Source organism: Belonocnema kinseyi, chromosome 6, assembly GCF_010883055.1.
Source record: "Belonocnema kinseyi isolate 2016_QV_RU_SX_M_011 chromosome 6, B_treatae_v1, whole genome shotgun sequence".
NCBI classification, from domain to species: domain Eukaryota; kingdom Metazoa; phylum Arthropoda; class Insecta; order Hymenoptera; family Cynipidae; genus Belonocnema; species Belonocnema kinseyi.
Window position 1 is genome coordinate 64636790 of NC_046662.1, and position 26858 is coordinate 64663647.

Sequence of the window (26858 nt, forward strand, 5' to 3'; positions counted from 1 at the left end):
AAATTTATTTTATCTTTTTTCTGAACCTCGACATTTGTTGAACGTTCGAACTTTTCTTATACATAAAATACCGGTCTCAAACTTTGAGAAATGCAATGGCCGAAAGAAAACTACGTTAAAGTACAAATCTTAATAATAAAAGATGTAAAAAAATATATCAGCCGGTAACATTGTACACGAAAATACGTACCCTGGCGGCCACTAGGCGAGGCTCTAGACGGTTCATATAATAATTTTTGAATTTTTTTTTCAGAACTTTTAAATATATTTCAAAATTAATTGAATTTTTTCTGTAACTTTTTAAAAATCCTGCAAATTAAAAAAATTTGAATTTGAATTTATAAATAATAATAGAACACTTATTATTTATAAAAATATTTGAGTAATTTTAACAGATATTTAGAAGGTTTTAAAAGATTCGAATTAAATTTAGAACTTGAATTAATTTGAAATACTTACAGCCGAATTTAAAATAAAATGTAGATTTTTGCAGATTTCAAACAAAAAATTTAATTTTTTTTTAACAATTGTGAAAGACTTGAAAAGAATAAAAAAAATTATTAAGATTCTTAGGAAAACTGAAAATGATTTTTCACTTTGAAAAATTATTGTAACAGTAAGTTTAAGAAAATTTTAAGAGATTAAAAAAATTATCAAAGTAGAACATGGAAGATTTTAAGGATTGTTTTTAATTTGCAGGATTTTTCAAAATTTTAGGAAAATTTCGATTAATTTTCAAATATATTTAACAATTTCACTTATAAATTAAACACTTTTTAAATAGAACAATTAAATTTTTATAGCTAAAAGTTTAAAAGTTCTTCGAAAATCTAAAGATTCAAAGCTTTCTATGTAAAACAATTAAGTTTCAAATTATTTTCTTTTAAATATTTAGTTTCAATTTACTCGTCTTAAATGAACAGTGAAATATTGCTAAATATTAAATACTCATTCTTTTTCTACACTAAGAGATTTCAAATGAAGTGGGATAAAAATTAAATAATTTAGACTCACAATATTTTTAATTTAATAATAACCTTTAATTATGACTGTATTATTATGGATTTATTTTGAAGTTGAAAATAGTAAAATGCACGTTTACATTTTTTAATGCCTAAACAAATTAATAGAAATATATTATTGATAAATCATTAAAAATTATATTTAAAAATAAAATTATCGAAATAAATGATATATTAATTTCAATTCTTATCAAGACTTTCGGATTGAAACAGTTACAATCTGGAAATTCTCAAATTTTTAACGGATCTTGAATTGTTTGGTCAAATCAATTATTTTTCAGATTTTAAAAATAATGTGTTTATTTATATTTACAGTTGATAAAATTAAACTGTTTTTATCAAAAAATTTCAACTTCAAATGCTTTTAATTATTTATTTAATTTAATTATTTAAATTGCTTTAATTATTTCGAAAACTGTTAAAATCGAATTTGGGTGGATTTTTCTTCTGAAAATTCGTAAAATTCCCGTTTCCCTGTCTGGCGGGCACCCTGTTTTTTATAAAAAAAAAATCTTCGATTTTAAAAACTTCTAATTTTTATTTTATTTTTTAACCTTTAAAAGTGCATTTTAAAATTCTTTAAATTAAAATATATTCCTAGAAATTAAAAATCTAGAATCAAAATTTTTGAAGTAAAAGATTTTCGAATTAAGCATTCTAAACAAATGATATAATAATTGATAAAGATCATAATTTAACCAATTATTTTTAAAATGGCTGAAATTAAAGTTGGATAACATTTTTAATCTAAAACTTTTGTAAAAGTCCCGGTCATAAAATAATTTCATTCTCATTCCCCAGTTTTTCTCGGTTTCATAAAATTCCCGGGCATTTCCCGATTTCCCGTCCAGCGGTCACCCTATATACTGTCTTTAATATATTTCAATATATTCGGAAAGAATCCCACGGATTTTAAATGTGACCGCAAACCTTATTTTTTTAATTTACTAAAATGTCCTGATTTTTCCTTGATTTTCCTCTGATTAAATTTTTGTTATCCCTGACCATTCATATTTAAAACCCACAATTATAATCTTCTAAAATTTTTAATATAATATCTTCAATAAGTGGAAGAAAATATTTTTTAAATTTAAATTTCAAGTTTTTTAATTTATTATTCTTGACAGTTATTTGAACTGCTTCTTTGATAAATTCCCTGACTTTTGCCATTTTTTTTTTATCTCTGACTTTCCTCTGACTGTTAGGTTTTCCCTGACCTATTGAACATCTCGGATTTTAAAGATTTCAATGAATTTTAAAGGGATCTCGTAATATTTCGAAATATTTCACGGAATTTTATTAGATTTTCAGGTATTTCCATGGATTTAAAAGGATTATAAGGACTTTTTTGGGGATTTTGAAGATTTCAAGCGATTACAAGGATTTTCACAGTTTTTTAAAGGTACTATATCCATCGAATTTAAAGGATTTCGAAGAATTTGCAAGCGATTTTAAAAGCTTTAAGGGATTTACAAAATTTTCAAAAGAATTCACAGAATTTCAAGAATGGTTTAATTATTTTTTAATTATTATATATCAGATTAATTATTTTGACTGTTTATTTATTGGACGTATCTTTGATTTTTTTAAATAACCCGAAAGAGGAAATTTAGGTGAGAAATTCTATGCCTTCCCCCTCATTAAGTCATTATATTATTAAGCAGAAATATCCTCAAATTATTACTGAAATTCTACGTTAAAGAAAATATTTCACACATAATTTAAGTTTTTAATTAATATGCCACTGTTGCGGAAGAATAATTATATAAAACTAATACTAGTGTCAGTAATTCTGAAATTTTCTACTGTTTGAAACACTATTTACTCACTTTGTTTTAAATTCACATCTATTTCGTTATATTCTTTGAATCTTATTTCCATCAATTAAACTATCTATAAATTAAAAATATTAACCATTTTTAAGCTCCAGACTTTACAATTTCTAAATGAAAAACAATCACAATAATTCATAATTTCAAAATTCAATGCCTTAATACCGAATCCTGAAATTTTTGAAATTTGGAAAGTCTCAAATTAATTGACAAAAGTAAGACAAAAGTAAAGCAGAATATATATATTTTTAAATTTAGACTGAAGTTTTAATTGTGCAAGTGACATTAAATGGAAGATTAGGATTGTCCACATTTTTTTGCAAATGTCCATACACATTGCCTCCAAATTGGTTCGAACCACGTTTTTTGTCTTATAAAAATAAAACAAAACGAATATTCAACAAAAGAGTTAAATTTTCAAAAAAGAAAGATTTTTCAGTCAATAAAGAACATAAATGATATCCGAAATATGGAATTTTTCGTGCCAAAACAACGAATTTTCTATAAACCAGTTGAATTTTTAAACCAAAAATATGAATTTTCAACAAAAAAGTTATTTTTTACGAAATAAAATGAATTTTCAAGAAAATAATTAAATTTTCAACCAAGAAGTTTCAATTTCTACCAAAAAGATTTAATTTCTAACAAAAAAGACGAATTTCCACACAATAAGTGGAACTTTTAACTAAAAAATTTAAAATCTCAACAACAAAATGGAATAGATAATTTTACAGTTGAAAAAATAAAATTTAAAAAATAATTTGCAACAAAATGATTAGATTTTCAACCAAAGAAATAAAGTTTCAATAAAAAAGATAAATTTTCAAATAAAATGATGATTTTTAAAGTAAGAAGAAGAATTTTCCATCAAGAACATTTATTTTCTACCAAAGAATGGGGATAATTAATTATCATCCAGAAATTGAAGTTATATTTGCAAATAACAAAATTAATAAAAAGAAAGAATTTTCAACAAAATAGTTAAATTTTCAAAAACGAAAAAATGAATTTTAACCAAAAAGTTGAATTTTCGAAAAAAAAAGAATTTTCAATCAAAAAGATTAATTATCTACAAAAAAGGGCGAATTTTCAACAAAATAATTAAATAAAGAATATTTATAAATTTTTAGCAAAAAAGAATTTGAACAAGAAAGTTAAATTTTCAACTAAAAAAGGGTAATTTTAAGACAAAGTTTAATTTTTAATTTTAAAATATGAAATTTCCACTGCATATAAGAGATGAATAGTTTAACCACAAAGATGAATTTTCAAAAAGTGTTCAATTTTAAATCAAGAAATACTTTTTAACAAATAAAGAATACAAAATTGTATCCGAAATATTAAATTTTGTGACAATAAATAAAGGATTTTTCTACTAAAATGATCAATCAACAAAAAAATAAATTTTTAATAAAATACGTCAATTTTTAACCAAACAGTTTAATTTGTAACCAAAAGTGGAATATGTAAATTTTCAGTTAAATAATTAATTATCAGCATCTAAATAAATTAATTTCCAACCACAAAAATTAAGTTATAACCAGTTGAGTTTTCAAAACAAAAATGAAGTTTGAATCAACAAGTTAAATTTCTTACCAAAAAAGATGAAAATTTCAACCAAAAATGGAAGTTTTTTCAGTAAAAGAAATTAATTTTAAAAAGTAATTTCCAACAAAAAAAGGTTTTTAAACTCAAATAATGAATCATCAACAAAAAATGTAATAATCGATACATCAACAGAAAAATAACGAATTGAAAAAAGTTGATTTATCAAGCAAAACCAAACGATTTCAAGCCAAAAAGTTGCACTATTACAAAATAAAAAAATTTCTACGATAAGGGATACATTTTTTAATCACAAAGACGAATTTTTAACGAAAGAGTTGAATTTTCTATCTACAAATATTTCTCAGCCAATAAAGAAGAGAAATTTGTATAAAAAATGTTGACATTTTATGCCAAGACGAATTTTCAAACCTAAAATATAAATTTTTAAGAAAAAAAGTGAATTATCAACAAAATAATTAAATTGATCACCAAAATAGTATAATCTTGAATCCAAAAAGACCAACTTTGAAGAAATCATTTGCATTCTATAGCTAATTGTGAAGAGAAGTGAGTTTCAACTCAATTTACCAAATTTTTTTAGGAGAAATTCGAGCTAAACTTCATGGAACTTGTGGAAACTCTGAACACATCTTTTTTTTTAACAAAACAGATTTATATTTTTGTGCGTTCGAACTAATTTGGAGATGAAAATAATTAAAATTCGAAGAAAAAAATTTGGAGACCCTAATAGACACCCAATAACATTCTGTCATCAATTAAATATTTTTATTAGAATATCAAGATTAGACTTACCACAAACAAATGGTCAGATCCTCGTGGGATAGTAGCTTGTAATCCCCTAACATTTTTTAGAGACTGTAAAAAATATTAAATGTTTATTTTGCACAAAAACAATCAAAAATCGATTTTTGAGGTTACATAATGTTGCGCCACATTAGAATTAAAATCTTAAAAAATACGTACCAATATACTGCAAGTTTTGCGCAACGATGTCAGCATTTTGTCACCGTTTCTCGCTTTCCGACTTTCCTGACTGTATAACTTTTATTTCACTAATGACAAAAACGAGAAAAACTAACTAATTTCCTGGAACCAAATGTCAAATTGAGGTTATGTACCACACGAGAAATTAAGTCGAGTTCACATTTCAAAATACGCGTTGTGTAGTGGCACCACTGTTTTTTAATAGGCGGGAGTTTTCAAAATAAATATGTGAATATTTTAAATGGACAAACATAACCTTCGTAATATTGTTTGGTTTGTGTGACAGGTTATGAACACTTGAAATTCTATTAAATTTCGTCGGTTAAAGCTTTCTTTTTTGCCTAATTTTGTGTTTAAATGTCAGCAGAAATTATAGCTACTTGTTAGAAATTAAAACACTGAAAACATCAATCGGCTTCTGATCACATTCGTCATAATTACGTGCACAGATGTTTAGCAAACTCGGGAATGCGTAGAAAATAAAGTATACAAGTATATTAATACAATACTCTTCATATCAAAATGACTGAACCAGAAGCCACAACTGATGCTTCAAAGAAAATTGGAGCAATTAGTAAAGAAGCTGTTCATCAAATATGTTCTGGACAGGTAACTATTTTAAAATTATTCTCTGTTTTACTGGAATATAGTTTGAATCACTGAGATTATTATTGGGACTTTGAGCATTTATAGATTAAAATTACACCAGGAAAATATATTTTCTTTAGGATTTATATATGTTTTGGTTGATCAGGACATTGATTTTTTATCACTGTTTTGATTTTTGGATTTTTTGTGCTGTATGTCCTAATTTTAAATTCCCCAAATCGAAAACATAGAATTGCCTAAAAAAATTGTTTGGGTCAAAAATGGAACTATTTGTTCGAATATTAACTTTTTTGTTGAAAACTCATATTTTCGATTCGAAAATTCGACTGTCTTGTCGAAAATTCGTCATTCTGGAACGAAAATGCCACATTTTGGATTAAATCTTTTTTCTTCATTGAAGAAGTAGAAACAGGGTGGCCGCTGGACAGGGAATTTTATAAGACCGATAAATGATCGTGCATTTTTTTTGACCCGGAATTTTACACATTTTTAGATCCAAAAAAATCTGTCCAAGTTTTTTTTCATCTGTTTTTTAAATATTCAATTGATTTTTTTTCTTTTTCAATTATGATATCATTTATTTTGCAATGCGTAATTCGAAAATCTTTCACTTAAAAATTTTCCATTTTTGATATTAATTTTTAAGCGTACATGTATCTACCAAATGTAGATTTTGCAGATTTCGATCAAAAAAATTAGGAGCTTTTTGAAAATGTTGAAAGACTTCAAAAGAATAAAAAATATTTCCTAGAAAAATTAAAATCCATTTTTTATTTTGAAAAATTAATTTCAAAAGAATATTAAAAAAGATTTAGAAAGATTTACCGATTTTTCACAAATAAATGTGGAATATTGTAAGGAAATTTGTTTATTTTGCAGGCTTAAAAAAAATATAGGATAAGCTTCAGGAAAAATTCAAATAATTTAGAAAGATAAAGCATTTCAAAGACTATGAAACTATTTCAATTGAAAATAATGTAACTTTTAATTTAAGAAGTGTTCAGGTTATAAAAAAATGTAATAGTTCAATTTTTAATATTTCTAGCTTAAAATTTCTTAAAATTGTATAATTTAAACAAATTTCACGTGCATTAATTGATTCATTATTTTAGAGAATTTAAAATTACAACTTGGATTTATATTTTTGGAACTGAATCTGAATCTTTGAACTCTATAATGTTTAAAAGTTAAAAAAATTTTATTTGGCAATTTAACTGCATTTAATTAAAAATTGTTTAGTGGAAAAGTGTTAGTAGCTTCCATTTTATACGTGTAAATTATTAAGCATTTAAACGCAAAATTTGTTAAATAAGCAAATTTTAAGTTTAAGTTTTAAAATTCAAAATTTCAACTTTAAGAGTTTTAATTTGCAGCTCAGTTTTTATTACTTAAAATGAAAAAATGTTTGGCTTTAGAGTTCGATTTTTGTAATTTCCTTGAATTTCGTAATTTCTTAATTTCTGACAAAAATTTTAAATAATTTAAAACTTGAATAAATTTGAATTGATTTATTTATTTTTTATTTATAATTATATTTTAAATAATCAATTCTAAATTAGTTTAATCTCTGAGGCCTTGAAACTAAAGTTTTTTCTTAAATTAATTTTTAGATTAATTTTCGGAGGTTTCGAATCTTAAGTTTCCCAATATTGTAGTTTCAAATTCAAATATTCAAAATTTTAGGACCAATTCACTATTTATTTTTAAATGCTTTCTTAAAGACTTGAACAAAACAAAAATAAAAACCTTTGATAACGTTTTGGATAAAAAACATTTTTATTTAATAAATAAATAATTTTTTTCAATTTATCTGTACTTTATGTAATACAAAGTGAACAAAAACGATTTTAAATCAGTTCAAAATTTCAGACTTTTCAGATTTTATCGTTAAAACTTAAACGGTTTCAAATTGAAAGTCTTAGTCATTAAACAAATGTGAACGTTTGACTGAAAGTTTATAAACTATTTTAAACTTAAAAATAACTTCATAATAATATATTCTTAATTAAAGGATTTTATTAAATTTAAAATATTATTTTAGTCTACAATATTAAATTTTTAATCCATTCAATTTGAACTTTTTAATTAAAAAAAGATTAATTATTGAATATTTAGCAACATTTGAATTTTTATTTAAGACAAGTAAATTGAAACCAAATATTTAAAAGTAAAGAATATTTAACTGAATTGTTTGACATAGAAAACCTGGAATCGTTAAAATTTCGAAAAATGCTTAATTTGTAAGTAAAATTTTTAAATATTGATGTATCATTTACAAATGAACATTTGTAGAAAAAATTTCAGTAATTTTAAAATGATAAAAAATTATCATGCAAATTTTAGAAAGTTTTCTTAAAATCTTCTGGAATCTTTTTTGAAAATTTTGTTTAAATCTTTCAAAACTTTTTAAATATTTTCCCAAATTATTTTTCAAACTGAAAAATTATTTTAAATTTTCCTAAGAAACTGCGAAAATCTAAATTTTATTTTATATTAGGCTATAATTTCAAGTTTTTCATTAAGTTTGAATCTTTTCAAAACTTCTACATATCTCTTAAAATATTTAGAAGTTCTAAAAAAATTTCGGAAATAAGTTTAAATTTAAAACAAATCCAAAACCCAAGGATTTTTAAACTATTGAAAAAGAAAATAATTGAATTTCTAATTCAAGAAGTGTTCAGTTATAATTTTTCAATTTTTCAATATTTAATGTTTCTAGCTTCAAATTCCTTAAAATTATATAATTTAAACATTTTTAAAGTTCATAGATTATTTTTTTAATTTAGAGCATTAAAAATGATAACGTAGATTTTTATTTTTTTATATTGAAAAATGTTAGTACCTTCAATTTTATACACGTAAATTATTGAGCATTAGAATACAACATTTTTTAATTATAAACTTTTAAATTTCAATTTCAAAAGTTCAAAATCTAACAGTTCCACTTTGAGTGCTTTTATTTGCAGCTCAGTTTTTATTACCTCAAGTGGAAAATTTTTTAGCTTTAGTGTTCCATTTTTTTAATTTCATAGACCGTGAAAAATGTTTGCGAACCGGGAAAAACCGGGAAATTACCGGGTATTTATTTCGTTGATTAAAACAGCCACTATGTCTTCTTTAGTTGAACTAAATTGTTTTTTGTTTCAAATTAAATTCTTATCTGGTTGAAATATCAACTATTACATTTTCCGTTTAAAATTCGACTCCATAGTTGAAAGTTGATGATGCATATACGCATTATTTTAATTCAAAAACTTTTTTTTCTTAAAAATTAAATTTTGTAGTTGAAAATTCATTTTCAATTGGTTGAAATTTACATTATTAACTGAAAATTTAATTATTTCATTTTTGGTTGAAAATTGATTTTTATTAGTTGAAAATTTATGTATTTTATTCAAAATCCATTTCTTGGATTAGAAATTCAAGTATTGTATTGAAATATTTTTTTGGGAGGTTAAAAATTAATTTTTTTTTTGCAAAAAAAATATAACTATTTCATTTTTAGTTAAAAATGTATATTTTTCATTTGGAAATTTATGCATTTTGTTGAAAATTCGTATTTTTTGGTAAAAAAATTAATCTTTACGTATAAAAATTCATCGTTTTGGTAAACAAAAATTTCTATTTGGAAATTTAACTATTCCAGTTTTGTTGAAAATTTATATTTTTTTATTATAAATTTCACTATTAATGTAAAAACTAACCAGTTTTTTTTTTGTAAAAATGTAACTTTCTTGCATAAAAATTCGTATGCTTGGTTAAAAATTCAACTGTTCGTTTGAAAATTCATGCATTTTGTTTAAAATTCGTCTTTTTGGTAGAAAAAAAAATCTTCTTGATAAAAAATTCATCTTATTGTCGAAAATTTAACTGTTTAGTTCAAAATTATTTTTATTGAAGATTCATAATTATTAATAATTAATAATAATTAATTAATTAATAATTATTAATATATTACATTTTTAACTGAAACTTAATTGCTCCTTTTTTGGTTGAAAATTTATCTGTTTTAGTTAAAAATTCAAGTGTATGGTGGAAAATACACCCGTTTTGCTGAAAATTCGTATTTTTCGGTAGAATATTAATCTTCTTGGTGAAAAATTCATCTTTTTATTTAACAATAATTTATTTCTTTCATTGAAAATTTAACTATTTTGTTCCAAAAATGTTTTTTTTATGGAAAATTTTGTTTAAACTGTTAATATTCCATTTTGGGTTTAACATTTATTTTTGTAGTTGAAAATTGATCTTTTTTGGTAGAAAGTGAATTTTATTGGTTCAAAAAATATATTTTTAGTTGGAAAATAATTTCTTTGGACAAAAATTTAACCTGAAAGAAAAATTTATAATTGTCAGGAAGAATAAAAAAAAAATAGTCAAGGAAAAGTCAGGGAAAGTTAGGGAATTTCGGAATTTGTATTTTGTAGCAACCCTGTTCGTTAATTTTTGAAAAAATGTATATGCTTTAGGTTGTACTGGACCTTGCAACTGCTGTAAAAGAATTGGTTGAAAATAGTTTAGACAGCGGTGCGACGACTGTTGAAGTTAAACTTTCCGATTATGGAAAATCTTGCATTACTGTCAGTGATAATGGATGTGGGGTTCTGGAACGTGATTTTGAAGGATTGGGTGAGTTAATTATTTTTAAACAATAAATAATTGACTTTTAGTGCAAGGTTGCTAGAGGTGAGCGACTTTATGGAAAGTCAGGGAAATTCAGGAAATTCAAAACTGTTCAGAAAAAGTCAGGGAATTTTCGATAAACTGAAGTAGTAATTTAGGAGTTATCCACAAATTACGCAGGGCGTTTTTATTAATTTTCAACCATTTTTAAGAGTTAAATGTAGGTAAGGAACACACATATTAATTATATTAATTAAATAAATGTGGAACCTCGATGAAAATAGATTTATTAAAGAAAATGTGTTAATAACAAGTTAGAATTACAGGATGTAATTTCATTTTTGTTGTTGTTGTTGAGAATTGAGTTTAAAAATGTTACTGCTTGGTTAAAAATTCAACCAATTTGGTAGAAAAATAATCTATTGGATTGACAAAATTTTTTTTTGTTAAAAAATCATATTTAAGGTTTGAAAATTCAACTGGTTTTTAGAAATTTTAACTATTTTGTTAAACGTTCTTTTTTTTGTAGATGATTCATTATTTTAGTTTCAAGACCCTTTTTTTGTTGAAAATTCTTCTTTTTAAATTAATTTCTTTGACCCAAAATGTAACATTTGCATTTTCTGTTGAAATTTGATCTCTTTTAGTTGAAAATTTATGTATTTTGTGCAAAATTCGTATTCTTTTGGTAGAAAATTAATCTTCTCGATTGCAAATTATCTGTTGAGTCCAAAATTCAACTATTTGGTTGGAAATTAAATTTTTTACGATTCATATTTTTAGTTAAAAATTTATCTTGCTTTTTGAAAATCAATTTCTTTGGTTAAAAATTATTTTTTTACATACTCTTAATTTTTTAGTTTAAACTGAAAATTAGTTTATTATACTTTTTATTCAAAATTGATCTTTTTCCTGGTTAAAAATGCATCGTTTTTGGTGCACTATTAATCTTAGATCTTATAAAATTAATCTTCAAGGCCTTTTTTTGTTGAAAATTTTTTTTTTCAATTAATTTCTTTCACTGAAAATATAACTATTCCATTTCTGGTTGAAAATTAATCTTTTTTAGTTGAAAATTTATGTATTTTGTGGAAAATTCGTCTTCTTTTGGTAGAAAATTAATATTCTCGATTACAAATTATCTACTGGGTCGAAAATTCAACTATTTGGTTGAAAATTAATTTTTTTTACGTTTCATAATTTTAGTTAAAAATTTATCTTGCTGGTTGAAAATTAATTTCTTTGGTTGACAATTTTTTTGTTTTGCTTACATACTTTTAATTTTTTAGTTTCAACTAAAAATTTATTTATTATATTTTTTATTGAAAATTGATCTTTTTTGGTACAAAATTGATCTTAGAAAATTAATCTTCAAGACCTTTTTTGTTGAAAATTCTTCTTTTTAAATTAATTTCTTTCATTGAAAATATAACATTCCATTTCTGGTTGAAATTTGATCTTTTTTTTCAAAATTTATATATTTTGTGGAAAATTCGTCTTCTTTTGGTAGAAATTGAATGTTTTCGATTGCAAATTATCTGTTTGGTTGAAAATTCAATTATTTGGTTGAAATTTAATTTTTTTTTATGATTCATAATTTTAGTTAAAAATTTATTTTTCTGATTAAAAATTAATTTCTTTGGTTGAAAATTCCTTTCTTTACATACTGTTAATTTTTTAGTTTCAACTAAAAATTAATTTATTGTATTTTTTATTGAAAATTGATCCATTTTCTGGTTAAAAATGCATCTTTTTTGGTGGAAAATTAATCTTATTGGTTGTAAATTTATCTTTTCGCTGAAAAATGAATTTCTTCAATTGAAAATTAGTCTTTTGGCTTGAAGTTAATCCGTTTGGGTTGAATTTGACTATTCATTGAAAATCCACCTGTTTGGTTACAAATTTAACAATTTTGTAAACAAAATTAACTCTATTCGGATGAAAATTGAACTTTTTGGTTTAAAATGTATGCATTGTGTTGAAAAATCGTCTTTTTTATTTAAACCTATTTTTTTAGCTCAAAATTGATTTTTTTTTAGTTGAAGCTTTAAGTTTTTTGTTGAAAAATACTCATGGTGTAAAATTAATCTTCTTGATTGAAAAAATAATCTTCTTCGTTGAAAAATCATCTATTTTCTTGAAAATTCTGCTCTTTTATTTTAAAAAATACCTCTAAGTTGTAAAGCGTGTGGATTTATTATCTCTTTTAGTAAAATTGTTGATTATGTAAGATTTTCCATTTTTTAAATTTCTCGACCGGGGAATAAAATCAAGTTTTAAGTTTTAAAGAAAATTAAACTTTCAAAACTTAAAATTTATACAATTTTGAAGTAAAGTTTCAGATATTAAAAATATAAAAATTTACTATAATTTAGGTCTCAAGCACCACACGTCAAAATTAAGAGACTTTGCCGATCTAATAAGCGTCGAAACTTTTGGATTTCGAGGCGAAGCTCTAAGTTCATTATGTGCTCTCGGCGATGTCAGTATAATTACAAAACATGCAACCTCAGAACACGCTTTTACACTTACTTTTGACAAAAACGGAAAATTAACGAAAAAGGAAGAATGTGCCAGAGCAGGAGGTACGACCGTCCACGTTAAAAATATTTTTAAAACCCTTCCAGTGAGGGCAAAAGAATTTCAAAGAAACATAAAAAAAGAATTTGCACGAACGATTCAGATTTTGTACAGTTACTGCTTGGTATCCGTCGGCGTGAAAATAAAATGCACAAATTCCGTTGGAAACAAGTCTCCTAATATTCTAGTGTCCACAAGTGGCACAAAAAATGTCCTCGAAAACGTGAGTTCAGTATTCGGAAAAAAATCCTTAGACGGAATTGTAGAGATCGAGATGGAACTCCCGAATTCTGAAATTCTAGAAGAATATAAATTACTGGAAAATATTCCAGTCGACTTTTCCTGGGAATGTTATGTGAGTAGTTGCGGTCACACTCTCGGTCGTTCTTCTCCAGACAGACAATTTTTTTATGTAAATGGACGACCCTGTGATCTTTTGAAAATCAGTAAACTTATCAACCATTCTTACCACAAATATAACAACAGACAATATCCTTTTGTGTTTCTGAATTTAAAACTGAACCAAGAATGCGCTGATGTTAATGTTACTCCAGACAAAAGGAAAATTTTCTTCACTCAGGAACAATTAATTCTAGCAACGGTTAAATCGAACATACAGAGAAAGTGGGAAAATTCACAAGGAAAATTCCCGGTGACAACTCTGATGGAACTTAATTTTACGAGAGAGGAGAGAAACAAAAGGGGAATCTCTCCTGTTGATGAATCTTATCCTCCGTCGAAACGACAGCAGTTTTTGGATTTGAAATCAAAAGGAGAAAATAAAACTGCGGAAAAAGAAAAAGAGAAGAGAGATTTTTTGAAAAGAGAATTTGTAAATAATTTTTTGGTGAAGAAAGAAAAGGAATTAGGAAAGATGGAAGAAGTAAAAGAAACGGAAGAAATGAAAACAGAAGAAATAAAAGAAGTAAAGGAAAAGAAAGTAGAACTTCAAGAATTAGATACGTTTAGAGAGGTATTGCCAGATATGGAGATGGAAACTAGTTTAGAAAGAATAAAATTGAAGTTGGAAAGTCTGAAGGAACAATCGGATGAAAATAGACCGAAAAGAATGAAGTATAAAGTGCAACTGTCCCAAAAAAACACAGAGGCTGAAAAGGAACTACAAAGAGAATTGTCGAAAGATTCTTTTAAAAAGGTAATACAGTAAACTAATCAATTTTATGCACTGAAAGAAGTCTAAGCTTATTTTTATAAGTCTGTCAGGAAAAACGGGACACCCCAAAACTTAACCAGGGATCAATAACTGTAGTTTATTTTCAAAACTGTAGTTTATTTTTCTATTAAGGTCGTTGTCGTGCCAATAGTCAGTCATGTAAAAAAATAGTTTTTCTATGATTTTAAGAATCAAAATATTGTAACTGATTTCATTCCAAATAAAGAACATTATTTTATATGAAAAATGTTAAAATTCACAACAACAAAAAACCATTAATTTTGACCATGTTTTTTGCAATTGAATTTTTTCTGACCGCCGGCTTCTTACCAATTTTTGAAAAATGATTGCATTTTAATAAATGACAGCTTATTTTTTCCGGGAAAACATTCCCTTCAAATATACTGTTGCCAATTTTGAAAGTAAATTTTTCTATGGCTTCTATGATTCTAAATGGTTAGAAAATTTAAAACAAAGAATTATATTTTAAGATTATTTATTTTTAAAACTGAAAACAATAGAGTTGTAGAAAGTGTCTTCCAAGAAAAAACAAGCCATCATTTATTAAAATTCAATCACTTTTTTTTTTAATTAGTAAGAAGCGACGATCAGAAAAAAGTCAATTGCAAAAAACAAGGTTAAAATTAATGTTTTTTTTGTGAATTTTAATATTTTTTGTAAACAATCATGTTTTTGTTTGATATAACATCAGTTATAATATTTTGATTCTTAAAATCATAGAAAAACTATTTTTTCAGATATCTGACTCTTGTTACCGACAACTACCTTAATAAAGATTCAAAAATTTGCTGTGCGCTTTTCAAGAGATCAAAAAAATAAAATTATGAAAAAAAACGTAGAATATTTTAATTTGCAAAGTCCTAATTAAAATCTTAAATCCTAATTTAAACTTTCGGTATCGGTAACAAATAATTATGCTTACAGATTTCTCGAAATTTTGTATACGATTAACGTTTTCCATTAAAGAATCAATTTTAAGATTTGAAGATTTAAAAAAGTCGAAAAAATCTGGAAGATCTTGAAGAATTAAAAAAATTCCATTTTACTTTTGGTTAAAATTCAATTGTTTGGTTAAAAATTAATCTGTAATTTGTTAAAAATTCATTTTTTTTGTTTGTTTAATATTTATCTCTCTGGTTGACAATTTTACTATTTTATTGAAAACTCGCATTTTTTGGTTGGAAATATATATATTTTTTAACAAAAATGTAACTATTCCATTTTAGTTGAAAATGGATATTTTTTTATTTGAAAATTCATGTATTTAAAAAAAATCGTCTCTTTCATAGATAAGCAATATTACTAATAGAAAATTCAACTAATTGGTTAAAAATGTTTTTTTGTTGTTGAAAATTCAACTGTTTTGTTACAAATTCATCTATTTCGGTAAACATAGATTTTTTGGTGGAGGACTTACCTATTTTATTGAGAATGTCATTTTCAATAATAATTTAAAATTTTTAAAGATTTTAATATATTTAAAAACAAATTTGGAGTTTGAAGATTTCAAAATATGTGGAAGGTTTTAAGGTTTTTTTGTTTTTATTTTTGGTTAAAAATGCGATTTTTTGGTAGAAGATTGATGTGTCATTTGTTACACGTTCATTTTTTGTGTTTAACATTCATCTCTTTGGTTAAAAATTGCACTATTTTATCGAAAATTCGTATTTTTGTTGTTAAAAATGTCTTTTATTTGAAAACTCATGTATTTTATTGTTAAAAATGCACCTTTTTTGTAGAAAATTCATTTAATTGGTTGTAAATTAACTTTGTTTTTAAAACTTCATATTTTCTAATTGAATATTTAACTGATTAAGAATTTAAATATTTTGTAAAAAATTCTTCATATTTTATCAATTGAACTGTTTTTGATTTAAAGATAAAATCGTCCTTAGTTGAAATATAGATTATCGAATTAATCTTTTTGGTTGAAAATTAATCTATTCGGTATAAATTTAACGTGTTTCAGTTAAAAAATATTTTTTTTTTAATTCAACAATTTTTTGAAAATTCGTTTCTTTTTGTTGCTGAATTAAAATGTTTTCTATTTAAAATCATAATCTTTTTTTATTGATATATTAATTATTTTATTTGTTTGTTGGCGATTCATCATTATTTAATTCAAAAGTAATTTTGTTGTTTGAAGATTCAACTATTTTGTTGATAATATCTTTTTTTCAAAAATAATAAAAAAATTTCAACAAATTTAAAACAAAATGTGGATTTTTTTAGATTTCGAATCAACATTTATAAGCTTTTTAAGAATTTTGCAAGATTTTGAGAGATTAAAACTAATTTCTTAAAATTCATGAGAAAATTTGAAATGATTTTTTTTTGTGAAATGGATTCTGAGAGAAACTTGTAAAAGAATCATTCTAGTAAGTATAAGAGATATTGACGTATTTTGAAAAGATTAAAAATAATTTAAAACTATAAAGATTTAAAAAATATTTTAACAAAATGTAGATTTTTAAGATTTCGAACAAAAAATTTAGATGTAGTTTTTAATTTATTTATTATGAAGAATTAACTATTGATCAATTATTGAAGAGTTATTATAAGGGGCCATTATAAAAATTATTTATTTCAACACGGAGTGGATTTTACATTACCTGTATAGTATAAACACATGTAATTATAATTAAACTTTCATAATAAAAGATTAAAATAAGTCTCTTCGTAATTACTCTTCAATAATTAATCATCAATTAATCGCTAATATCATGAACATTACAAATTATATCTATAAATTATTTGCCACTTAGAACAGCAAAATTAATTAAATTTAACTTTTTAAAATTTATTCCAGATGCAGATTATAGGGCAATTTAATTTAGGATTTATAGTCGCGAGACTCGATACTGACTTGTTTATCGTCGATCAACACGCGAGTGACGAGAAATTTCGATTTGAAAAATTAAGCAACGAAACTAAATTGAAAACCCAAAAACTAATTGTTCCAAAGCCTCTTAGTCTCGCAACTTTGAACGAAACTATATTGATTGAACATAAGGAAATTTTTGAAGACAATGGATTCAGCTTTACAATTAATCCCGAAGGTAATATTTTTCCGATTAGTTAAAAAAATTTCAGTAAAATAATTTTTCTGGGTAGTACAGTGGCTTAGAATTTTTTATTATTACAGCAAATCCAATTTTTTTCAAACAACCAATAATTTACGAATAATCTTAAAGATTTTTTATTAAATTCAGTTAAACTGTAAAATTAAACATTTTTAACTTACAGTTCAAAAATTCAGATTCAGTTCAAAAAAATATAAATCCATATTATTTTCAATGCTCTAAATTGAAGAATGGATCAATGAATTGGTAATTTTCAAAATTCTACTTTAAGCTAGAAAATTAAAAAATTGAAAGTTACATTATTTTTAAACTGCAAATTTTTTAAATTACATGTTAAATTATTATAATTTGAAGTAGTATCAAATAAATAAGGTTTTTCTAAAGAATTTTAATATAAATTCATAAACTTGCGAAGAAGACTTAAAATTAAAAAAAATTTTAAGTTGTGTTAGTTTTTTACCGTTTAACGTTTTTTAAACAAAGATTCAAGCATTTTAAAGGTTCACAATTTTAGGTTATATTAGCGTTTCGAAGCAAAAATTGGAATATTAAAACAAAAATCATTATAATTTGAAGAGCATTTTGAATATTTTAACAATTTTAGGTTATGTTAGCGTTTTATGCCAAAAATTGAAATTTTAACATTTTTCACAGGAAGTCGTTTATTTAAAATAAATTATTGGATTTAAGAAAATATTTGCAATTTTGTAACAACTTTAGTTTATTTTGCTGTGTTTTACCTGAAAATTTTATTTTTAAGCAAAGAATCATTAAACGTGAATTCAATCCTTTTTGTTTCAAATAATAAAATTAATAAAATTGAACAATTTCGGATTTTGTTACTGTTTTTTGACGGAAATTGACATTTTTCTTAAAAAATCATTAGATTTCAAAGAATATTAATAATTCCTGAACAATTTTATAAATTAAACAAGAATTAGAATGTTTTACCAATGTGAATAAGAGATACAATCTTTTCAAAATTTTGGATTATTTTAGTGTCTTTCGTTGGAAATTAGTATTTCTAATATAAACAAATTATATTTCAAAGAACATTTTTGTCTTTTCAGAAAAAAATTTGCAACAATTTAAGAAGATTTTGACGTTTTTCAAAAGAAATCGGCTATTTTAAACAAAATTCATTAAATTAAAAAAATATTCACAATCTGGAACAATTTTTTATATTGCTTTTTTTTGTCGAAATTGGATATTAAAAAAAAATTATAAGATTTTTCATATAATTCATTCATTAAATTCATAATTTTTGTTCGATTTTTTGCTATCCTGTCGTTTTGTACCGGAAATCGATATAGCTTTTGAAGATTTAAGATTTTTTAACAATTTTAGGTAATGTTAACATTTTTCGCCGAAAACGGGATTAAAACAACAGATTATGTTTAACAGAAGATTTTCCACTTTAAACAATGTTTTATTATATTATATAAGATTTTCATTAAAGAATGATATTATTAATAAAACATCATTGGATTTAAAAAAGATATATTCACAAAATTTGAAGTTTGAACAGAGATGTTACTATTTTTCGTCCAAAATTGGTATTTTTAATAAAAGCAATTATATTTTAAGGAAAATTCACAATTTTTTCCAAATTTCAGGTAACGTTGTTGTTTTACATCCCAAATTTTTATTTAAAAAAAAATCATCATATTTAAATCCAATGATTTTGGTTTGAAATAATAAAATTTAAAAGCTTAAAGAATATTAGATTTCGTTAGCGTCTTCTGTCGGAAATTGACATTTTTCGTAAAAAATCATTAGATTTCAAAGAATATTCATAATTTCTGAACAATTTTATAATTTGAACAAGAATTAGAATCTTTTACCAATTTGAATAAGACATACAATATTTTCACAATTTAAGATTATTTTAGTGTCTCGTCGGAAATTAGTATTTTTAATATAAACAAATTGTACTTCAAAGAAGATTCACGTCTTTTCAAAGAAAATTTACAACTTTGGTACAATTTAAGGTGATTTTGGCGTTTTCAACAGAAATCAGCTATTTTAAACAAAATTCATTAAAATAAAACAAATATTTACGATTTTCAACAATTTTTTGTTATTTAATGTTAGTGTGTTTTGTCGAAATTTGATATTTTTAATTTAAAAACAAAAATATAAGATTTTTCATATTATCATTCAGTCATTAGATTCGTAATTTGTGCACAATTTTATAGTTTTCCTGTGGTTTTGTACCGCAAATCGATATAGATTTTGAAGATTCAAGATTTTTTAACAATTTTAGGTAATGTTAACATTTTTCGCCGGAAAAAGGGATTAAAAAAAAAGATTATGTTTAAAACAAGATTTCCCATCTTAAACCATATTTTTTTATACTATGTGAAATTTTCATTAAAAAATGCTATTATTAATAAAAAATCATTAGATTTAAAAAAACATATTTACAATATTTGAAGTTTGAACAGGAATAAGTTATGTTACTATTTTTCGTCGAAAATTGGAATTTTTAATAAAAAAATTATATTTTAAGGAACATTCACTTTTTTTTTTACAAATTTCAGGTAACGTTGTTGTTTTACATCCTGAATTTGTATTTTTAAACAAAAAATCATCATTTCTCAACAATTTTATAATTTGAACATGAATTATAATTTTTTAAGAATTTGAATAAGCCATAGAATCTTTTTACAGTTTTGGATTATTTTAGTTTCTCATCGGAAATTGGTATTATTAATATAAAAAAATTATATTTCAAGGAAGATTCACATCTTGTCAAAGAAAATTTACAAGTTTGATACAATTTAAGGTGACTTTGACGTTTAAAACAAAAATCGGCCATTTAAAAAAAAATCATTAAATTAAAAAAAAAATCACAATTCGTAACAATTTTTCTCATGTTGCGTTTTTTGTCGAAATTTGATATTTTTAATCTAAAAAAAAATTGTAAGATTTTTCATATTATCAATTCAGTCATTAAATTTACATTTTTTGTTTTCCTGACATTTTGTACTGGAAACCAATATAGATCAAAAACTGACCAAGGACGTCACTGGCTGTACTTTTAGGCCGAAAATGATTCAAATGCATGGAAAAAGTATCATAAATATGCATTTTTGTGCTTTTTAAATTATAAAAACGGATTGTTTTTAATTTTTTGCTTTATGATTAAGCTTTGAGACTTTTAGACTGAAAATTTATCAAGATTTTTGTTGTGATGAACGGGAATAATGGGGTATAAGTGTGCTATTTTTGAATTAAAAGAGCTATTTTGAGAGCTAATTTTGAATTAAAGGCATGTCATTTGTGCAGAGTATTTTGGTTTTAAGGATATTGTTACTGATCATCCGATACTTGGAAATCTCTTATTGGAGTAGTACATATTTTTATCTGAATTATTTTTCAATCAATATTCATAAAACAATTTCTTGGAGTTATAACAGAATTTTAAACAGTTTAAAGTCATTAAAATTATTTTTAAAGATGATATGTTTTATTCAATCTGAAAATGATTAAGACAAAAAAGTGTTGCATTATAAGAAAATTTTTCCATTTAAGCAAGACATGTAGAGTAAAAATGCTTTCGAAAATATACAATTAAACCTTTTTTAACCCAAATTATTAGTAACATGAATTTCCATTTGATATTAATAAAATAATTAATTAAAGTTGTTATCTAACAATTTGAAAACATTTTTAATTCGTTACAATTGTTTTTAAAAATCACAATCTTGTTTGTTCACTTCGAAAATAATTAACAAATAAGTGTCGCAATATAAAAAAAATTTTATTTAAACAAGAGATAATGAGTTCAATAAGCATTTAAGCTGTTTTTTTATACGCAAATTATTGGTAATATGAATTTTTAATAATATTAACAAAAGAATTTTTTAAAAGTTGTTATCGAAAAATTAAAAAAAAACTGTTTAAATTCATTAAAATTGGGTTTGAAGGTATGGTTTACAAATACGGTTTTTTTATTTTACAACTTTATCAATATTTATTTATTCTATAAATCCTATTCTTTATAATATAAAGCGTTAGAATTAATTTTTATCAATGCCTTATAACGAAAGAAAGTACATTATTTTCTAGCTTTAAAAAGAAATATAAAGTTTTATAGTTTATTTCAGTTAAGCTTTAGTTTCAATTTTAAATTATTATAAATGCCAATAAAAAGAAAACTCCAATTGCAATTTTCTATTTTCACAGTTTACAATATTTACTTAAGTCAATGTTAAAAATTTAATGTTCGTTTTTTAGAATTAACATTATTGTTTTATTTACTCTTCATTAGCACTTATTAATTTATTGGATATTTAATATGCCGAAAAATATTTTTTTCCGATAAAAATAGATGCAAAAAAGTATTTTAACAACAAAATAAAATAAAATTTGTATTTTCCCCATGCACTTGAATAATTGTCTGCCTAAAAGTACAGGCGGCGCTACCACTCGGCCGCGATCAAATCTCATGTCAATTTATTCTACAGGTCTTTTCCGTCGAAAATTGCTATTTTTGCTTTAAAAAAAAAACCCCAACGGTTTGTTTATATCAGCATAGGTGGCGGCGCCACCTATGCAGTTGGCCTACTATCGTTGCAAATGCATGGTAAAATCAAAGATCTTTGATAAAATAATAACATTTAATTATTTATAACACAGTAATATGTAATAATAAGTAATTTAATAACACAGTAAAAGTAGTTTACTGATAGTGTTAAATAATCGTTGAGTTTTTTGAGTGGTGTTTCCGACATATTCCATTTTCTAATTGAAAGAAAACTGAAAAAAAACTGTTTTTAGATAAAGTATCCGCAGTGTTGAAATTTTGAACAAAAACGGTGAAGTGCCTTTGTTTTGATTGTAAATCGGGATAACAAAGTAATCATGGGCAGCACAAAGCTAATAAATTCAATTTTGCGAAGCACCAAATTATTAAAATGTTGTTGAAGAATGACAAATGCTATTTTAAGGGATGATATCAAACTGAAGTGTTGTGTATAGGTATATCTTCATGTTTTAAACATTTTTCTCTTTTTAAAAATATTATTTTATTGTTAGTATTAACTGTGAATAATGGGCATTTATTTAATATAATCCAAAACAACGTATTTGTACTTTAGATTATAAAAAAAAATGTCAAGTTTAAAAAAATGAACTAAAATTATACATTGCAAACAAATTTAATTCATTTTAATGAATTTGTTAAAAAATTTTCTTCTTGGCGTAAATATTTTCATAATATTTAGGTTAAGATTAAATACGAAAAGGGAATTTTTGATTATTCTTGGTTTTAAATTAGACACGAGATTGAAGGTTTTACTTTTAAAAATAAACCGCATCATAGGAACTAAGTGTTCAAAATAATTTGCAAATTGATATTTTATCCATATTACTTTGATATATTCTCGCCAATCAGGGAATTTAAATTTTGAATTATATTTTTTATTTTGCTACTACACGAACAATAAGATTTTGGAAAAATTTTTAATTATTTAAATTTTATTTTAAAAGGTTAATTTTAAGCTTTGAAGATTTCAAAATATATCCAAAAAAATCTGAAAGATTTTAAAACAATTTTTTCGGATTAATTTTTCTTTTTGCTTTGTAGAAGTAAAATTGTCTCAAGATTCATGGTTAAATTTCCAATGATTTCTTTATTTTGAAAAAGGGATTCCAAAAGAAAATTGAATCAGTATTACAAAATTACAAAAAAATTCTATTATGCGTAACAAATATTTCAAAGTATTCAAACAATTTAAAGTTAATTTTAAACTTGTGAAAAACGTAATTTTTTGTAATGTAAATTGTTGAAGATTTTGAAAAGGGAAGCTGAATTGAAATTACGAAAGGTTTCAATCGAATGAAAAAATTTTGTTTAGATTCCCAGAAAAATATTAAGTAATTTTTTATTTAAAAAAAATTAACTTTAGGATAAAGTTGTAAAAGATTTCAAAGTATTTCCAAAAAATTTTCGAAAAAGAATGTGGACGACTTTAAGACCAATTTTGTTGTCTTTAACAAATTTTAACAACAATTTTAAAAGGTATTTAGAAAGTTTAGATTTTTATATATTGAAAATTATAAAAATTTTGAGAAAACTGTAGATTTTTTACAATTTTGTATAAAATAGGAAGCGTTTTATGAAGTTGAAAAGGTTTTTAGAGAATCAAATGATATTCTCTAGATTGTTAGGAAAATTTAACGTTATTTTCTGGAATATTTTACGACAATTTTTTTTTATTTTGCAGAATTTGAAAAAAATTGTAGTTTTAAAAAAATTGACTAAAATTATAGATTGCAAACAAATTTAATTAATTTTAATGAATTCGTGTAAAAATTTGCTTTTCGTCAAAACTATTGTCATGACATTTAGCTTAGTATTTAAAATAAATAGGGAATTTTGATTATACTTGTTTTTAAATCAAACATAACGTACAGTTATTTTAAGCTAAAAAATAAACATGTTTTAAAATAATTTATGAAATCGAGGAAAATATTTTATTCTTAATTATAACTAGTTTTGAAAAATAACTCGAGTTGAACTTTTCAAATAAATAAAAGTCGAAACTGTTGGTACGTTTTTATTAAAAAAACTTTTATTTAAGGATTATAAAATCGTTACTTTTGTAAATAACAGGTTTTCACAAATAAATTTTTAAAAATAAAAACGTACTAAGGAGATTTGTAGAGAATCTTTTGAGGGATAAAGTATACGCGCTACAGCATTATAATTGAATAAGAATTGCAAGTTTTACCTTAAGAGAAAAAGAAAAACATCAAACTCTAAATAGTTATTGTCAAATAAAGAAAACTCGAAATATTTTTTTCAAAAGTTCACCTCGAGTTCTTTTCAAAAATTAGGTATAATTAACATTAGCATATTTTTTTCGATTTTAACAATTATTTTTAACAAGGTTCATTTTTTGAACTTGAAATAACATATAATATGATATAAAATATTATAAAATTTAGTCTATTTTTTATTCGGATACTTAAAAATTACAGAAATTATTATATGTCTAATTTAATTGCGCATAAATAATAATTTATTGTAGTTAGTATTAATGCACCGGGATTTACGTCTAAAAGCAGTGAATTTTACGATTTTCGAAATTATTTATAATTCAAAAGATTTTAAAAAATCCTAAAAATTATTAGTCCAGAACTATCAGAACATTACTTTTATTTTAAAAACATTTTTGTTCACACTTTCGCTGTGCATTATTTGAATTCTTAGCCAACTGCATAGCTGGCGCCGCCACACGGCGACCGTCAACTCTCATGACATTTATTTTCCACAGGTAGAGTTCTTAAATTTCCAAGAATTTAAGTTCATGTTATATAACCGAGAATATGACAGAATTTAGGAGAATTTAAAAGAATTTATGATTTTTAACAATATTTTTATTGTTCAGGTTGTATCAGCGATTGAATATAAATTATTTTCTAGTTCAGACACATTCAGGAACTACAGTGTTTCATATATCAAATTTTAATTTTCAAATGTATTAATTTATTTAAAAAAAGTTTTTTCTAATTTAAAAGATAACGCTTTAACAAAATACTGGAATTTTCAACAAAATTACATTTTTAACATAATAGTTGAATATTCAACCTAAAAAGACAAATTTACAACGAAGAAGTGTCATAGTTTATATTTTAATAAAAAAAGATTGAAATTTATACGATAAAAGAAAAGAATTTTAAAACCAAAAAGACGAACTTCCAACAAATAAAGATTTTTTGCTCAAAAAATAAATAAAAGTTTATCTAAATTATTGAACCTTCAAACCAGAAGAGAAATTTTCTTTACAAAAATTGAATTTACAAACGAAAAATATAACTGTTCAACAAAAACTTAATTTTTCACGAAACTGATGCATTTTTACGAAAAAAATAGAAACTTCAAACTAAAAAAAAAAATTTGTTACAAACAAAAAAACGCAAATTTTTAATTAAAAAATATAAATCTTAAAAAATGGAAAACTTCCAGTTTCTGTTAGAAAATTAATTCTAAACAAAAAAATATGTATTTTCCACTAAACAGTTAAATTTTCAACCAGACATAAGCCTTCAATACAAAAATTTCACAATGTAGTTTAACTTTGACCCAATTAGTTGAATTTTCAATTAAAAAAGATTAATTTTCAACAAAATAATTAAACTTTTAATCAACGAGATAACTTTTCAACCTAAAATATAAATCTTTAACAAAAATGTGATTTTTTAACAAAGAGATTTAACCAAATGTTTTAAACAAATTAGTTGAATTATCAAGCGAAGAGGAACGATTTTTAAGCAAAAAATTGAATTTTTAATCCAAAAAAAAAACGAATTTTTAACCAAAAAGGATGACTTAAAGCAGAAGAATTTTTTATTACAAAAAAAAGTTTGAGTTTTCGTTCAAAACAGATTCCAGTTAACTTAGTGACATCAAAAATTGAATTTTTGGAACAAAAAAATAAGTTTTTACGAAAAAAATTGAATTTTATTTATGATAAAGCAGGTATACTTTGAAATAAAAAAGACAGACTTTAAAAAAAAGAGTTGAATTTTCAACCTAAAAGTTAACAAAAAAATTCAATTTCCTATTAACTAAAGTAAATTCTGAGATTCTCATAAATTCTCAGAGAATTTATTTCTCGGTAATATTTTCATTCTCGTTACCGTTCTCAAAGTAATTGTAACCGGCTATTATGTTTTATTTTTATATTTTAATTTAGAAATCAAGCGAGACATTAAAAAATTGGACGCGTGATTATTTTCTAGTTTTGATGAAATTTTCATTTAATTTTTAAAAATCAGGAGAACAAGGTCATCGAGTGAAACTAATCGGAATGCCCGTGAGTGGAGGATGGCAGTTTGGCCAAGAGGACATAGAAGAGCTAATTTTCTTAATCAGAGAAGGAGGAGCCGACGGAAGTGGCGTGGTTTCTCAAATACCCCGACCCAGCAGAGTAAAACAAATGCTCGCTTCAAGGGCCTGTCGAAGCGCAATTATGATTGGCAAAACTCTCAACGTAACAGACATGCGTCGCATTTTGACTCAAATGTCCACGATGCAAAATCCCTGGAACTGTCCACATGGAAGACCTACCATAAGGCATTTATTTTCTCTCTGCTTCCTGCAGCGATGAATCGATCATTTCCTAATTTAGGACTTTCAGAAACTACTAAATACAGGGGAGTGTCTACCCTACCTAGAAAATCTCGAAAAACCCTGGAATTGTCAGGGAATTTTTGTTTCGGCCTGGGAATTTTTTCGATAGTGTGCTTAATTTTTGTTTTAATTGCATGCAATATAAAATTAAATAATGATTCGTTTTTCTTGGGTTTGTAATTAATTGTTTAACTGAAAATTTAACTATTCTATTTT

General features: G+C 24.0%; 2 protein-coding genes across 2 annotated transcripts in view; one reads left to right on the forward strand and one right to left on the reverse strand.

Annotated features, from left to right (window-relative positions):
• LOC117174261 (NADH dehydrogenase [ubiquinone] flavoprotein 2, mitochondrial) overlaps positions 1-5542 on the reverse strand; it is a 30860-nt gene extending 25318 nt beyond the window's left edge. The window contains exons 1-2 of the mRNA XM_033363176.1: positions 5387-5542; positions 5216-5278 (exon numbers count right to left, since the gene is read on the reverse strand). Of these exons, the coding sequence (XP_033219067.1) occupies positions 5216-5278; positions 5387-5422 (99 nt within the window). The 5' untranslated portion in view covers positions 5423-5542. The remainder of the gene's footprint in view (positions 1-5215; positions 5279-5386) is intronic.
• A 95-nt stretch (positions 5543-5637) lies between these two features.
• LOC117174260 (mismatch repair endonuclease PMS2) lies at positions 5638-26858 on the forward strand. The gene is made up of 6 exons (XM_033363173.1): positions 5638-5693; positions 5775-6016; positions 10486-10645; positions 13015-14375; positions 17224-17473; positions 26288-26858. The coding sequence occupies exons 2-6, from the start codon at positions 5930-5932 to the stop codon at positions 26617-26619; spliced, it is 2190 nt and encodes a 729-aa protein (XP_033219064.1). The 5' UTR covers positions 5638-5693; positions 5775-5929; the 3' UTR covers positions 26620-26858.

Bases quoted from the DNA above. Each gene is read 5' to 3' on its own strand.
- LOC117174260 (XM_033363173.1), top strand. From the start codon at position 5,930: ATGACTGAACCAGAAGCCACAACTGATGCTTCAAAGAAAATTGGAGCA. The intron at 10,646-13,014 runs GTGAGTTAATTA...ACTATAATTTAG, and splicing joins ACGTGATTTTGAAGGATTGG to GTCTCAAGCACCACACGTCA. The intron at 17,474-26,287 runs GTAATATTTTTC...TTTAAAAATCAG, and splicing joins CTTTACAATTAATCCCGAAG to GAGAACAAGGTCATCGAGTG.